This window comes from Clarias gariepinus, chromosome 19, assembly GCF_024256425.1.
Source record: "Clarias gariepinus isolate MV-2021 ecotype Netherlands chromosome 19, CGAR_prim_01v2, whole genome shotgun sequence".
Classification (NCBI taxonomy): Eukaryota; Metazoa; Chordata; class Actinopteri; order Siluriformes; family Clariidae; genus Clarias; species Clarias gariepinus.
The window spans coordinates 23,867,350-23,884,732 of NC_071118.1; the positions used below are offsets into that span (position 1 = coordinate 23,867,350).

The following is a 17,383-nucleotide window of genomic DNA, read 5'->3' on the forward strand; positions in this document are numbered from 1 at the left end:
CAAAAAAAAGCTATTTTTTCCGAACAACATCTGACATAATGGTTATTTCTAAACAAACAGAAAAATACTTTACTCTTAACACACAGGATGCCGCAGTGTGAATAGTTTAGATGGCCTCAAATGCCTGCGAGTCTCAAAAGTTTAATTTGTCAAAGGCCTGTTAACACATTTGACTTCTGATAATGTAAAGTTATAAAAATGCATTTCTGTTGCACCACTTGGAAGCTCTGGTTCTCAGCACAGAATCGGTTTTATTTAAAGGTGATCGGACAATCGCCAGTCATGGCCAATTCTGGTAACTGGCTGATCAACCAGTGCATTTCTATTATAAATGTACAGAAATGTTTTCTTTTTTATTTTGAAGTCAGCATGACAGTATTAATTGCTACACAAAAGAATCTCAATTCATAACTGAATCGATTCCCCCCCCCCATTTCTAAATACCATTCTTGCAAGCGTAAAGAATGAACCTAAAATGCACAAGCGACATTATGAAGAACATGGAAGTGGCTCCTATTCTACCATCCTTAATTACAAAATTACAAGGATAATATAACAAGCTATACTAGCTATGAATTAGTTATAACTGTTATGAATTACTCTAGTAACTGAGCACTACTGCAACTCCAAATGCTCAGTGGGCCTACGGTTGATTGACTGGCACCAGGCTAAATTGCTGTCAGAGTGGTTCATTATTATTTTAGTGACTGGCAGTTGGTTATGAGGTTTGGTCCCTTTGCAGGCTCTTCCAATGATGATAGTGAGAAGTCATGTGTCTATTTGGACTAAATGCTGACCATACTGACCCTTAAGCACTGAGATTTTTTTTTCGAACTAAAAACACTTGTGATACTACTTGTGACCACTAATTAAACTGAGCATGGAACATTAAAATGTGATTTTCTACCTTTTACTCTTAAGATGATAGTTGTTATTTCTCATTAAGTACATGCAAAGGGGAACAAAAAAACTCAGTAGAAAATGCAAAAACACCCTGAGATGATTTTTCTTACTGATGCTCATTCTGCAATCACATGATACAAAGTCTGTGGAAATAAAATTGCCTTCACTATTTGTCTTGGGTGTCCTGTTCTAATTGACTGAAAAAAAAAGGCACTGCCTCATCAATAATAAAGCACAGAGTCTCTCTAAGGTCTAAGGCTGGTTGGGCTCATTTCACTCCACGACCTTGGTTGGTCTCTTAGTAAGTCGATACCCTGCCTGTCTAGTGTCCTGTAAATACAGGACCACTTTTCAACAAAAAGGGAGACATCGCATACAGCCAGGACCAGACAATGACAGAAAGCACATGGACATGGTCACAGAGAAAACCTTTCTCACAGACTCAATAAAGCAGATAGGATGATAATAGACACACTAAGGATGTAACTTGAGTGGATGGTTAGTATTCTCACAGTACTAATGACATCAAAGCAGATCATAATTTAAAATTAATGTAAAATACTTTTATTAAGAGTTAAAAAAGGAAAAAAAGTTTGGCTTAAATGGTACAAATTTTGCCATTATGTCACATCAGATGGACTGTTAAATTCTAAGGAGAGTTAAAGTGTTTCTTTAGTGTTTCTTCTCAACACACATAAATCATCTGCATGATTGTCTCTATTTGTTACATCATAGAATAAAAAAAAGATAAAACATTTATCATAAATTCAATAATAATAATAATGAAATAACAATGATAAACAACATCTAGTTGCTTTTAGTTCACTTCTTTATTTTAATTATCTAAAAGTGATACATTATGAGGACATTTTGAGTTCTGACTAAAACAGACTAAAGGGAAATGTATTTGTTGTTTGCTTGTAAATATAATATTCATAATATTCATAATATTCATATATATATATATATATATATATATATATATATATATATATATGAATATTATGAATATTATATTTACAAATGTAACAAAAGGCTATATATATATATATATATATATATATATATATAGCCTTTTGTTACATTTCTAACATTTAACATTTGCAAATATTTTTTCCTACCAAAAAGGATGTTGTGCTGCTTACCAATGAGTGAATAGTTAAGAGCATGTGACCTCTAGGATTATAGAGAAATGGCAAATTTTTCCACCTCCCATGCAAACATTTATGAATTAAAAAATAATGTTAACATTTAAAAAACCCATGTTAGAGTCACTGTGGCTATACATGACTTGCCACACAAAAGAATCACGATGACCACCCCCCTTTACTGTATTTTATATATATATTATTTTATTATATAATTTTTTTTAACTGTTTCTAGATCAAATTTTAAGTAGTTTTAAACTAAATAAAGTGTTATTACGAGCTGTCTTTATTTTTATTTTAAATCAAATTTAAATAATTTTAAAAGTTTGAGTGCTATTATTTTCTATTTCTTTTTATAACTATCTTCTTCTCTTTTATGTAAAGCACTTTGAATTACCATTGTGTATGAAATGTGCTATACAAATAAACTTGCCTTGCCTTACTGAATTCATATTGTTAATAATTTATTAAGTAAATCTATAAATCTTAAATTTTAACTTTAGCATCAAATCAATGATGCTTTAGCTATAGCAGAAATGCTGCCCACACATTTGCAAGGGAAAAAAATGAATGACAGGAACACCACAGTAAACGAGCACAAAGATAAAAATAACAACAACACTGAATTTGTTTATTCAGCATCTGATAACGCAGGCAGGATAATGTTAATGGGTTTGTTGCTTACACTGCTGTAATTTTAAGTGTGCATGCACACTTAAACATCTAACCATATATTACATGGGGTGTTCAAGTCAAACCGGGACGTTTGATTGCACAGATTAACAGAACACAGCTCGGAGGGGAAAAACTTCCATCATTTCTCTATATAATGAGTGTTTCACCCACAAAGGGTATTTTGACAGCCGTCAACTATAATTTCCAACCTTAATTAAACATCAGTCCATGTGCCATCTGCAATCGATTAACTAGTAGTGGACAGTTCCCTCTCGCGCTAGCAGAATAAACATGTTTAGGAGCAGTAGTGCCAGAGTGGTCTACTGAGAGGCAGTAGCAGATGCCAGCTGCTGTAAAAAGTATAAGAAGGCCGTACTGACGGTCGCACATGCTCTGCAGAGAAACAGAGAGTTTTGCCATGCAAAGTAGATTTTTTACAGACAGATGTGTCTCTTCTGGAAGTTGGTAACAAGGTATCAGGGTATCGAAGATCAGCCGTTTCACTTGCTAATGTTCACAGGAATGACTACAATGGGCTTTGAGCCACCTCGAGCAGGATTATCATTCATGAATTTATGGCCTTCTTTAAAAGAGTCCCATCACTGTACTGTGCTTAAAGTCACCTGTAAAATTCAATCAGGTTGATGCCTAATTCACAAGAAAAAATTCCCGGTTTGACACCCCTCGTATTAACAGAAAGCATTTACAACAAACTACATCATTGCAACCATGATCAGAACAAAGGTAATACTGTAAGTAATCAGTTGTTTACTGTTTTTACTGTACAGTTGTTTGTTGTTTTTACACACGCAAGAAAAAGTTACCAAAAAAAAAAAAAAAAAACTTTTCCATTCAGTTCATAATTTATCATTTAGCATCTGATTAAAAAAAAAATGAAAGATATTAACAACTAGTGATCAATATAGGCTGAAGAGACAAACACTAAACATTACAAAATGTATAAAAAATCTTCCAAAATCCTACTATTGTATCATCATGTGAAAGTCAGAGATCATCACTCTTTCCTAAAACAGTGCCAAAAAAAATTCCAAAGTGAGATTGTGGCAGCATGAGTCACACGTTTGGAGATACATTCCATAATTGTGGTGGTCGGATGTGAATTTCACTCCACCCAATTCCATCTGTCCCAGATGTCTTGCCCAAATTCACATCTGGACTTAAGATTTCAAATCTGACTTCTGTTTTAGATTTTTCCTGATCTATGTTCTACAACAAACAGGACATGAGAAACATAATATAAAAAAAATTTGAAATAGGTTATTTATAAAAGGAAACCACAGAAATGTTGCTATGGTTCGATTATTTAACATGTATAGTAGGAGTCTCCGCTGTCAGAGTTTTAAAAATGCTGTTAAAGAGAAGAGAGGCTATATAAAAGAAACACATCCTTCTAGCTATTAAAAATGGAAGTGATAACAGGAAATATTTCTACATTTCCAGCATCTTGTAAGTAGTAACATGGCAGTTGTAACAATGTCATTTCCTGACTTAAAACTTAGCTATATGAGCAGCCAAGTTAATATAACATCACCTCTGGTGGCGGAGAATACTACACTAAGTTTATCCTTTCATTCTCTATAACGCTTTCTCTCCAAGTCCAAGGGCACAACCTGAATACACACTTACACACTATGGCCAATTTGAAAATCCTAATTGGCATACTCTGCATGTCTTTGGAGTAGGGCTACACGATTCTTGACAAAATGTGAAAAATCACGATTTTTCTTCATGGGAATTGAAATCACGATTCTCTCACCTGATTCTCGCTCATCCATCAAAAAACATTAATTGCACTTAAAAAAAAAATTGTTGTCTGCACAGGACTTTCAAGTCGCTTGTATTAAAACTAAAGTCACCCGTCCCTATTTTGATGTAAATAAAGTGAAAAGTTGTCAACCATAAATAGAAGATTATTTATACACAAAAATAACTAGCACTTGTGCATTTTGGACACTCGGACAACTACAGAACTTCATCAGCATGTTAATTTATCTTATTATTATTATTATTATCAGCATAAGGTAAATGTAACAGTGTTGGGTAGTATTAAATACATAGTTTACAGTGTATAATTTATTGTTGTCACAGGGTTTATTGCTTAGTCTTAACACACTTCCAGTATACTCCTCTGTTGCTTTCGCTCTGTTTTCAGAGTCTCTGTGTAACAGGTCAAATCAACACAGCAGCTTTAATTATCTAATACTTTAAGTTATAGCCCAATTAGAAATGCAGGTGCCTGTCTCTGATCAGACAGTAGTAGGCATTTGTTTTTAGCATGTGTGTGTGAGAAACATTTACCACATAGTGATAAAAAATAAAACAGATGCATAATCAACTTATGCCATGATAACCGCAACAATTGATAAAAAACACCACGTCTCACCGCGAGTCACACGGCATAGGTGTTTGACACACCTACTGTATACAAACTGTGTGGAAACATAAAGCATTAAAGGAGTTAATCAGAAACAGGTCATCAGAATGTAAAAAAAAAAAAAAAAGCTTATGATTGGATGAAATTCAGAGCAGAGTGTTGTGATATTGAGCAGGCGCAGGAAATATAGTTTGAGCGTGAAACTAACAGCATACAACCCAACTCCTGATATCTGGTTAGCATGTTTAGCTCCACCTCCTTGTTACATGTCATGTGAGTGACAGCAGAACGCCATAAATGAAAAAGAGAGATGAAAAGTGATTGAGTTGATCAATCTGATACAGCAATCCGGAACTGTTGTCAAGTAAACAAGTGAACTTGTGAATGCTGCGTGATCTGAATGCAGGGAAATACACGCAATTGAACTGCCGTCATTTAGAAATGAGATCGTGCAGCTTTACTTTGAAATACCCAGAGAACACCAAGCATGGGGAGAACATGCAAATTCCATGAACACATGGCACTCAAAACCTTTAAAACTTGGAGGGGCGAGGCCACGGTGGCAACCGCTACACCACCATGCCACACCACCCCAACCTAAGGTGAGAAGTTAAAGTTTCAAGATGAGGGGATATTTTCCGTTGATTGAACCATTTATAAGTGGTCCGTAAAAGTGGCATATTTGTCTTAAACACAGAATAGTGTTTCTCTGGGTCACCCTACAACATTTGCATGAAACTGCCCACTGATAAATAAATATCAATTACATATCATAATTAAATATCAATATAAAAATAGCAATTTGTTGGTAAATCGTTGGGGTTTAAGTTGAGTAAAAGACTTGCATCTGGCCAAATCACATGTGAACAGTGAATGAGCACAATGTTTAGTAAGCAATGAGTGCCTGCACAGGCAGTGAATCAAATGAGTGATACATATAGGGTAAAAAAAAAGGTATGACAGTTCCCTTTCTAAGCTCTATAAACACACACACACACATACATACACACACACACACACACATACACATACACACATACACACACACACATACACACACATACATACACACACATACACACAAATACACACACTTCCTCTTAAGCAACTCTCTTTGCAGCTGTTGCCTAGCCTACTGTCAGGATGTGTAACTGAGAAGTGCCATTATGCACAAGGTCATTTTAGGCCTTGGGTTTGTCAGTTTAAGCATGAATACTGTTATCAGGAAGGTGTTACATGAAAAGGTTATAATACCCTATGCAGGATGTATTAACAATCTAGACAAGACATGACATAACGTCAGAGAGACCTTTTTTTTTCCACTGGAACATTTCTATCCCCTTTCTCTTATTTACAGTACTGTCTCGCTGACCTGGAAGCAGCCAGTCAGACACATCTTTAGATGACGCGCACACACACTCACACTTACTCACACTGTTGAAAAGGTAATTTACCGCCTAGTGACGGATGTCTGAAAGAAAAAAAACACAACACGCTTGCTATTCTGTGCAGATACGTTTTCAGAGTGCTTTTTTAAAAAGCCTTCATGGTGGTATAAAAAAAAAAAAATTGCTGGATTACCAGCTTGATCTAATGAGAAGATAAATACATGGCTAGGATAAAATAGGATTGTCATTTTCAGTAGAATTTGAAATTATACCTTTTTAGGGCAGAAATTACTTACTCTTTAGGAGTCACACAGGGAAAAGTTTGAAAGTGGAGATGCTGCTGTCTTTCAGCCTGTAACCCTTTCCTGTACACCAGTGAATGGGTTTTCTAAATCATATTTAATGGAAAACTAGCTAATTTTATCTACTACATGTCCTATAAGAATGTTTTACTATGGTAGATTTTTTACTATTACTAAAATGATATAGTACAGGCAGTACAATATTAGTTACCTGCTGAACTTTGGTAGACACTATGGTACCCAACAAGTACCACGGTATTGTGTAATAACCACTGGAGGGCAACGCAACAGGTAAAACAGTAGGTTACTATATAATTAATACCATTGTGGTACATGAACATGTATGACATATTTGTAACAGTATCCTGGTACTTTTTCCATAGTACTATGCTACAGCACATACTATACATGTACCATTGTACCAAAGTATGTACCATGGTAGAAACACATACTGTATCATAGAGTGGTACATGTACTATATAATATATAAATAAGTACCATGGTACTATCAAAAAAATACCGTGATACAGGTATCATAAGAATCCCATGATATCTATACCATGGTAAAAAATTTTACCTCACGTATAAGTGACAGTTAAAGACAGTTGTTGAACTTGCTTTTCTGAACTTTCCTATCAAAGAAATGTGCAAAGTCATTCTATTAATAGTTAGCATTTGGCTCTGGTTGCAAAGAAGCTAATTTGCCTGCAATGATGTTTGTAACTCTTTCACACCATACTAATAACTGTTATTATGCATTTTAGCAGAAATAAGATAACTACAATTGTTTTTATTTTGTTTCTTTGTTTGTCCTGTAAATCACTTTATTCTTTTATTTAAATATTTTAAATGCTAGCACAATTAATACTAGCGCTGCTAACTGGCAGTGCTACTCTGAAGTAAAATCTAGCAACAAGCTAAGACCATCAGCAGAAAGTAACCACTGCTTACTTATCATTTACCTCACTGAACACTACAAGCCCAACAGATTAACACAGCAAGCTCGAAATAAACTTTAGTTAAACAGCAACTAGCTAAAGGTTAACAATGCTAGCTTAAAGTAAGCAATGCTAGCAGAAGTTTAGCACCTTTACTTCATATCTACAAAAATGCTGATGTATTGTACTGGAAAATGACAGTATGTTCCAATGTGTTTTAGTCATTTTAAACCAAAGACATTTCCCAAGGATTACAATATTATAAACAGCAGTGTTTTTGAGAGAGAGTTTCTTTGTGTGGAAGGAGTCAGTTCCTGTTGTCGCACACAATATCACATACAACCAGTTGTTCCTTTACCAGTCTCTGTTTTATTCTCTTATATCAAGTAAAAAAAAAAAAAAAAAAACACAGCCAGAGAGGAAAAAACAGAAGACAGAAATTACTGCTCTGAAACATCGGCTGTGCCGGGAAACTTCCTGACCATGCACTGAAACCTGAGATGTAAAATAAATGTTTCCTTTCAGAAAGCTGCCACTATAGAAAATTCATCGACACCTCCTGACCAATCAAGGGATTCAACAGTGCTGTGGTGTAACATTAAAAGTTACTTAAGGTAGTGTTATGTGCAGGTCTGCTGCTTTTAAAAAAGAGGAGCGTGCATGAAATATTCAGATCAGGTTGCAACTCGGCTTCTTGATTTATGCTGCCTGTCTGAAAGAAAACAAAATGTATTACAGAAACTTGTTGTGACCGGGCAGGACTTAAAGTCTTAATAGCACTAACATAACTCTAGCAGGCAAAGTGTGATTAAAAAAAGAACATCAATCACAGATAAAGCATTACTTAAGCATCACAGTATTAAAAAATATATATATTTCATGTCAAGCTCAACCCACTGATACTTTTTCCATTGTCTTATATACATATTTTATGGCCACTACTGAGTACTAATGCAAATTTATTTCTTGCTCTTCTGCAAAAAGAAGCACAGAACGCATCAACAATCCTAATGCTGGTTAGGGTGGTATTGTTTCCCTATTTTCACCGTCTAGAACAAAGGGCTAGTTAGGCAGGCTGCGCACTGGTGCCAAATAAGCTCCAAAGGGACACAAGTTTTTCACTAACATGCACATACAAAGAGAATAAAATGTAAGCTGATGACGTTTTGTTAAAAGTTTATTTCCTTCACCAGGAAATGGTGAAATTTACCAGTTCCCCTAAAATTAATACTCTACCCTGTAATCTAATGCTTTGTCTCTAAACTGCACAATAATCCTATTTAAACAAAACACAACAAAACACACTATCTGTAGCTTAAAGTTTCCACTGCCCCACCCTATCTAATCGTGTCGGTGTTTTCCTGATGACATGTTTTATGCTTATACGTCACGTATGAGAACATTCTCACTTCTCTTTTTTTATCATAAATTTATTGTTCTAAAAAATCTTAATTTTTGGGGTTTAAAAATAATTACCTATTTTCCCAAACAAACTAATCTGTACTAAACCGAGAAAAGGAAGGGAGAGAGTAGAAACTTAAGCTTCCCTGTTTGTAGTGTAGAGACAGTTACTGCATACCTCATCAAAGCATTTATCACATGGATCAGACTTGCTGCAGCATGTTTAATTAATTGTCAAACTTCTATGCACGAGTGGCAAATCAAAAGACAGTATTATTGCTATTTTTGTATTGCAAATGATGCTAGTCTTTTTCATCTCCAAACACAAATAAAATAAACACTCTAACAAAAACAAAAACATAGTAACACTAATAACAGGCAATCTTAAAACATCAGGCTTAACCCCAGTTTCCACTTAACCAATTTTCACAACAAAAAAGTTGTGCTTTACCATCAATGATATTCACTCAGAGCACTTTATGTGTGAGGTTTGTTTAAGTTAAACCAGGACTTGTGATAAAATTTCTCATGAATTAGGGCATAAAACTAATTGACATTTACTGAAGAGTTAAAGAGTTAAGGAGTTGGATAAGTGGTGATGAGACCCTTAACCATAGTAAAGTATTTGAATGGTACAAACACAATGAAATTAAACACCACGTGCACATTAAAGGTCATGGCTGGGTGTTGTTGTCACATCCCCCGTACAGTCCTGACCTCGCTCTAAGAAATTTCCACATGCTTGTGTCATTCAAGGAGTTCCTGAGAGGCCAGCATTTAAGAGATAAAGCAGGCAGTCTGATCATGGCACTGACACACGAAAAAAACTTTCTACCGTGATGGTATCCAAGCGCTAATGAAATGCTGTTGTTAGTGCATTAGTGTAGCAGAAGATCGCATAGAGAAATAAAGTAAGTTTTAACAGGTTTGACATGAACACCCATTGTAATATACAGAATATGCTTTTTATTATACATTACACAGAACTTGTCAATTCTCGCCGGCTCTCTGTACAAATCGACATACTTGTGTATAGAATCATCGTTATCCTTGGCTTATTTAAAACGACTGACTTTTTCATTGCTGTGTTTTGCCTTAACCTTGCCCTGACGCATTATTGCTATGCCGTAGCTAATGACGTCAGAGTGTGTCTTAGCCAGAGCAAGCCATCTTTTTGAAACCGTGTAACAAAAGTTGTACAAGTGGTTATTGGGCTTAACACTTCGAACTTCAGAAGCTAAGACTAATAGCTTAAAGTAAACAGCACTAATAACACACTAGCACATGCCAACAGTGTAAACAGAATTAGTAAATGACTACCTGACTAAAAATAGGTTAAAATAAACAAAACTACCTGTAGCACCTAACACTACTAGTGTACGATCAGCTGCTTTTTAAATGCTTGAAAAATAAAAACGATTCAATCAATCTCAGCTAAATCTTTTGTTTAAATTACACAATATACAATGTCCTTCATCAATCTAGTGCTTTAAGTGGTTAACATTCACGCTATAAGCCTTTGCTTACATAAACAGAGCTCATTTGAGACCTTAACAAATATAAAATCTCAGACTCTAGACGTAATTCTGACTTTTCTAATGTAAATTATACATCGCTCACATCACAGACAATATGTTCTAACTCAAGCATTTTTCAAGAAGTAACCTACAGCTTGTGCCTGTTTTGTGAATGTCATTGGAGATACCCATTTTTACAAACATTTTTCACATGGGTCAAGTTGGAAAGTTTTAAGTTGGAAAGTATTAAGCTTCTGTTAGAAGCCAGAGGTTATAAATTCCTGTCCTAACGAGTCAGAGTGATGTACAGCTTGATAACATGCCAACTTAAACACAGCTAAATCACCTCACTAGGTTAAAAAACATGTTTAGGTATGCTTAAACACTGAAATCTTCAAACTGAAAACAAGAAGACTGTGACAAACAATCTTTAAATATTTTAGCTATAGACAAAGAAGCACTGCTAAATTCATGAATTAAGAATTTGATAATTTTCAATCACGTGTTCAGCTCAAATTAACGCACATTGTGATGTGTATAGCAGATTCTAGTTAACCTAGAAATTTTAATGAACTTAAACTTTAATGAACTTCGGTTATTCATCAAACCGAAGAAAGGGCTTAAAACTGCTTTATAGCTTGCAGGTTATGCAAGTGTTATCACTCTTTAAACATAATAAAACAAATGTTTTCATTCTAGTGACATGTTTAACCGTAAATAAATGAATATATAATTATTAGCTAAAGTCCAAGCTCATGGTAACAGCATGCCCACAGTGACTGCACCGCACTTAACAAAGATAAGAATGCTACCAATGCTAACTCAGTTATTTAACAAAGATGTACAGTCAATGATGATGTGGTGAAGCGTTCGAAGGAAAGGAGTCTCCAGTGTCAGTGCTATCAATCAGAATGGTCAATGAGTTTTCCAGGACAGCACAGTTTTTTTCCCTGCATTTTCGACAACCCGTCACTCACAGTGTTTTTTAATCTTATCAACATCTATCTTACTGACTAGTCATTTACTATCCCTTCCTGCAGATGTTCCATAACATGAACTATAACTTTAACTAGATTTGACAGTTTATTAATTTATAAATAAACTAGTAAATGAAGTTAATAATCGCTTGCTGTAGAGTAACAAATATAAAATGCTGCCAGAAATAAGAAAATAATCAGCTATGGGATGGTAACATTAATACTGTAAGTTCATGCATGGTGTTATGGTGAACCCTATCTTTGATTGTTTTCCTATGATATCATGCTGCTGGCTGTATTACTCTCTACTACAAACACACCCGACTTCCTTGTCGATCAGAAGCTCTGAGCAGAAATAAAAAAATAATAATAATTAGGAGGGTCAAAACCATTTCACTGAAAACAACACAAGACAAAAAAGATGAACATGTGTGATCTCCATATGCGTAAAACCTGAAGAATGAGCGGATTCGGAATGAAATAAAGTAAATAAATGAGATGACACGAAGCGGAAAGCTCAGCACGCCAAACTGAGTTGGTTTTTTTTTGTTGATCTAAAGTCTGACAATCGTGATATGTTAAATATATATACACGTATATCCTCGTCACAATTCCGATTTTCTAACCAGTGCATTGCCCGGGCGCGCGCGCAGCCGCTCACCCTTGTACTGCAGCGAATTGGCGGTGATGATCCTCAGCGTTCCCGAAACCGTCTCTCCCGGGCTGTACACCACTTTGTTGTGGTTGAAAGTGATTTCGAATTCCTGCAGCTTGCCCATCGTCTCGGTGCCGCTCAGCTCGCGAGGCACAGCGCGTGAGATTCGGCTAGATCCGTGCGGTTGACGGCGAAGGCTCGCGTGACGTCCACCTGCAGCCTTCCCACCTCTCTCTCTCTCTCGCGCGCGCGCTCACTCTCTCTCTCTCTCTCTCTCACACACACACACACACACACACACACATACGCACGTCTCTGTGTGACGTCATCACCGAGTATAGGGAAGCGCGTTCACAGTGCAGGCCCTTTTAATTTGCCTATGCAGCACTATTTGTTAATAAACAATACAATATAACATAGTCAAGGATTACATTATAATATAGTAAGCAGTCTCTCGGTATACAGCTAAGCTGGGTGCAAATATTTGCGTTCCATATGGTTCCTAGTTCAGCTGCAAATGTGACAGAAAAATATTTTGGGAGGTCTGGGGTGATTGGGGGGTAAGGGGGTGTACAAATTTTCTACATGTATGTCCTAGAGCATGAACTGGTTGTCAGTTAATCACAGTGCGCACACACAAACACACACACACTTTCCCCTCATTCACAAACTACAGGCAATTTGGGAACGTCGATTAGCCTAATCTGTTTGTCTGTGGGAGGAAACTGGAATACCCAGTGAAAACCCACCAAGAACATGCACTAAGATCTAACCACTAAGCCTCCGACTGACCCTGATGATTATTTTGTTTTGTTTTAATTTATGTTAATGAATAATTTTTAACTAATAAAATATTCTATTCATTAAATGTGTACAATAATATCTTGCTATTTCTTAGCGTTTGAGATATTTCTATTGCATAATTATTTTACCAGCAGAACACATTAGGTCTAGGTTGGCATTGTTTATAGACCTATTTGTTTGTGAGTTGTTGAAGTTAGTATTAAATCCATTTAACAGAAGTGACAAACGTAACCGGCTAATAACTGTGAGTGCTCATCAATAAATATAATAATGTTTGTAGTGTCAATTTGTGATTTGTGCTTTATGTAACTATCTTAAAAAATCATTAACTGTCTGGCCTTGCTTCATGGACTTAAGTTTGGGAGCTGCTGCTCAATTTATTATTCTAAGAATGTAGTAATGCAACACAATAATTAGAAATAAAATATTTCTTTCTGACCCATAACTTTACTCGTTTGCAACAAACCAGAACACTTGACACTACATGTCATTATTATGAGTAAATGAAATGATGACGATGGATTTTTAACGCTCTCTTATTTATGGTTTTTGTTTTCCTTCTGTGAACATTTTCCAGTTTCATGGGCATGCTGACAGCTACAGTTTGTCTCTGCAGCTAGGCCTGGTTTATGTAGTCCAATTCGGTTTGAGCCAAGGGAGCACAGAACTAATTCATGTCATCCGCAGGCATTTATAATTCTGAAGGGTTATAATCTCCAGCACCCTTCACAAACATCCTGTGAGGATAGGATAAAAAGAAAAGAGAGAGTTTAATCCTCACCGGAGGCCAATTTCTGATTTTATCTGACCCAGACTGTACAAAACCTTGTTTGTTTAACTTTATTACAATTTCTGGCCTACTGACATGTCAGAAGGTAGCAGTACATAATCAAGCCCACCAACCACTACAGTTAAACATATATTCATCAGTTGTTATAAACACAGTGCAATCATTCACAATCATAGTGTGTAGAAATATAATCAGAAATTGCATTTGCACATGTACTTCTGGTCAAATTGAGACACTAACTCTTAATTTAGATAGACAGATATGTATTTGTGTGTATGCTGATATGTAGTACGCACAACTTAAATGTTCAGCTGAAAAAAATTATATTTGTTCAAACAACTAGCTGTCAATACAATTAGACCACAAACTGATCTGGTTCTTTTTGTTTGCTGTAGGAATAGAGACTTTACCCATGATACCCTAGACAATACTTTAATATTTTTTTAAATTATTAATAGACACTGCAGCTTGTTTTTTATGATTTGTGGTTCTCAAGATTCACTGCTTAAATGTGCTGCCCCCTGGTGAAATTTGCTATGTGATGGAGTTTTATACATACAGTACACCCATACGAAAAAATTTTTTTCAATCTTTACCCCATAGCTTTATTAAGAATCAATAATTTTATGTTTTTCTGCTCTTTTACTTTTCATTAGTAAGCCTAAGCAAGCATATTGGCAGCAAAACAGAACTAGTTTATATATATAGCTATAAAACCCAAATTCCAGAAAAGTTGGGACGTTTTTTTTTTTAAATAAAATAAAAACTTAAAGATTTTCAAATGACGTGAGCCAATATTTTTTCATAATAGAACATAGAGAACATAACAAATGTTTAAATTTGACACTTTTATCCACTAAATGAATTGGGACGGGGACGGCCATTGGGAAGCGCCATCGTGTTCTGTGGGCCAAGACTCATTTAAAATGGACTGATTCAAAATGGAAAAGTGTTCTATGGGCAGACAATTCCAAATTTGACATTTTTGTTGGAAATCACGGATGCCATGACCTCTTGGCTAAAGAGGAGGGAGACCTTTCAGCAAGTTATCAGCAAACATTTCAAATCATTTCTAATCTCAGGCCTTGTGTATTTCAGCAGGACACTGCAAAACCACATACTGCAGCTATTACAACAGTGTGGCTTCATAGTAGAAGAGTCCAGGTGCTCAATTGCCCTGCCTGTAGTCCAGAACTTTCAACTATAGAGAACCTTTGGCGCATAAATAAACGAAAAATATGTTAAAGTCGACCACAAACTCTTCAGAAGCTGGAAACCTATATCAGGCAGGAATGGGACCAAATTTCATCATTAAAACTCCAGAAACTCAGACATCTTCAAACTGTTTTAAAAAATAAGAGAAGACGCTACACCATGGTAAACATGACCTCGTTCCAACTGTTTTTAAGACCTATAGCAGCCATCAAATTTGTAAAAATTGTAAAAATTTAAGTTTAAACATTTGTTGTATTATAAATAAAATATTGGCTCATGTGATTTAAAAATCTTTTAGTTTTCATTTAATTACAATTTAAAAAAAAACTCCCAATTTTTTCAGAATTCAGGTTGTATATCCACAAAGGGTATCAATCTGATACTTTTATTATTTGATATTTGATATGATATATGACTAATGAGTTTCTAAATTGTGAAAACAGCTGGGGGTATGTAAAGTCAACTTGACCATTGTGGTGAAGTTTTTTTTAGCTTGGTCCAAAAGGCTGAGACGGAATTCTGAAACTACAGCAGTTTCTGTCTAGTGCCTGGTCTGGCTCTTATTATTTTTGGGTGTTGTTCACTTGGATTACTAAACTTAATGTGCCTGTGCACTGGATGGCCCCATGTTATGTTACAATAGTTCCTTATGCCCCATTGTTACTATCTGTTAAATGGCCATAAAAAACCCACTTGTAAACAGATGTGGATATTGATATCTGAAATAGTCAGGGAATGCTGCAGATCTTGTTGAGTCACCTCTGGTTGTCCTGATCAGTAAAAGGGTAACATGTTTATAATGTGCAGGGCTTTTGAAAAGATGAATCTGTTGTTTTTCCATGGCCACAGTGAATTCACATCCGGTACAAAATAGGCATTAAAATGTATTTATTCATATTATTTAACTATTTGACCCTTTTCAAGTCATGATTTACAGTAAATGGTTATAGAACCAGTTCATGCTATTATAATAGGTGTGTATGCTCATATATAAAAAGAGGTATTTTTATATATGAGCATACACACAGGAAGGGAGGGTGCTCAAAGGAAAATCACTTCACTGATCATTTGGATGATGTTGGATTCATTAACCAAAGAACCAACATTCAAGATATCTTCTTCCCCTTCCTCCATTCGGAGGATTAAGCAATAGCACAGGTCACAGCATATGGGTCACAGTTGGAGGCAGGCTGGCGATCCTCCAAATATCCATATTTGGCCTGGCTAAACTGCAGGGGGATGTGGATGCTGACTTTACAATTATCTACTGCTGCTGAGGTCTCATGACAGCCTCTGAGTCTCCTCTGGTTGTCCTGACCACCATGTAGCTCTGAGACTCAAATGTGCTGGAGGTGCCACACTCAATTTTTCTAGAATATTCTTGATATCTCTAATATAGTGGATTTGGGCTTGCATATCCATGTGAAAAACATGTACTCACTCAAGCCCTCCCTTATCTAATGGATCCATTCCAGTACTCTGGGATGGATTTGGGGGTCTACAGTGGCAATTACGCCAAAATCGTTACAGACCCTGCGCAGTAGGAATCGTGCCATACACAGGTGATCTCCTATTTTAATTCCTTCATATGGACCCACCTGGAACTCCCACTGTATTGAGGCAGTAAGAAATGTTTAGAAACGTGTATCTTTGAACCTTTCACATGTTTAAAAGGCATTATGCAAGTTTGGTGAAAACATTCCTAAACACTGTGAAAAGCCTTACCTGAAGTGGTGAAGCTGTTATAGATGCAAAGGGTGGGCCAACATCACATTAATGGATTAAGAATTGGATGTTACTCAAGTTCATATGCATGTGAAGGCAGGCAAGCTAATGCTTTTGGCAATATAATATACATTCATTCCATGTCTCAGCAACAGCTTATATAAATATAAATAAAATAATTTTTTACTAGGCTGCATGTTTTGGCACTGTGGAAAACTCCACCACCACCACAGGGGAGATTATGTAAACTCCATACACACAGGACCACATGTATCATTCGATCCCCCAACCCTAGGGTTTGCAGAACAGTGCTAAACACTAAGCCACTGTGCAACCAAAAATATATCAATAAATCTTCTTTTTTTAAATACAAGCATGAGTATAGTAAATGCGAAAGCCATGGGTATTTACTCTATTTCACTATTTTCCCGAAAATGTTAGAGTACATGCAAATTGTCCAACTAATAATATATAATAACTATAATTTAGTTTTTTTCCTTTTTTTTTGTGTCTAGAAAATATTTTAGTTTCTTGTGTTACCGTCAATGCT

At 35.8% G+C, this 17,383-nt stretch overlaps 2 protein-coding genes across 2 annotated transcripts in view; both read right to left on the minus strand.

Annotated features, from left to right (window-relative positions):
• arrdc1b (arrestin domain containing 1b) overlaps positions 1-12,544 on the minus strand; it is a 49,803-nt gene extending 37,259 nt beyond the window's left edge. Inside the window, exon 1 of the mRNA XM_053478623.1 lies at positions 12,306-12,544. Within this exon, the coding sequence (XP_053334598.1) occupies positions 12,306-12,423 (118 nt within the window). The 5' untranslated portion in view covers positions 12,424-12,544. The remainder of the gene's footprint in view (positions 1-12,305) is intronic.
• Positions 12,545-16,149: 3,605 nt separating this feature from the next.
• glulc (glutamate-ammonia ligase (glutamine synthase) c) lies at positions 16,150-16,786 on the minus strand. The gene is given in 3 exon segments (XM_053478032.1): positions 16,150-16,253; positions 16,256-16,721; positions 16,724-16,786. Coding segments are annotated over 3 exon segments (633 nt in total).
• Between the last annotated feature and the right edge of the window lie 597 nt (positions 16,787-17,383).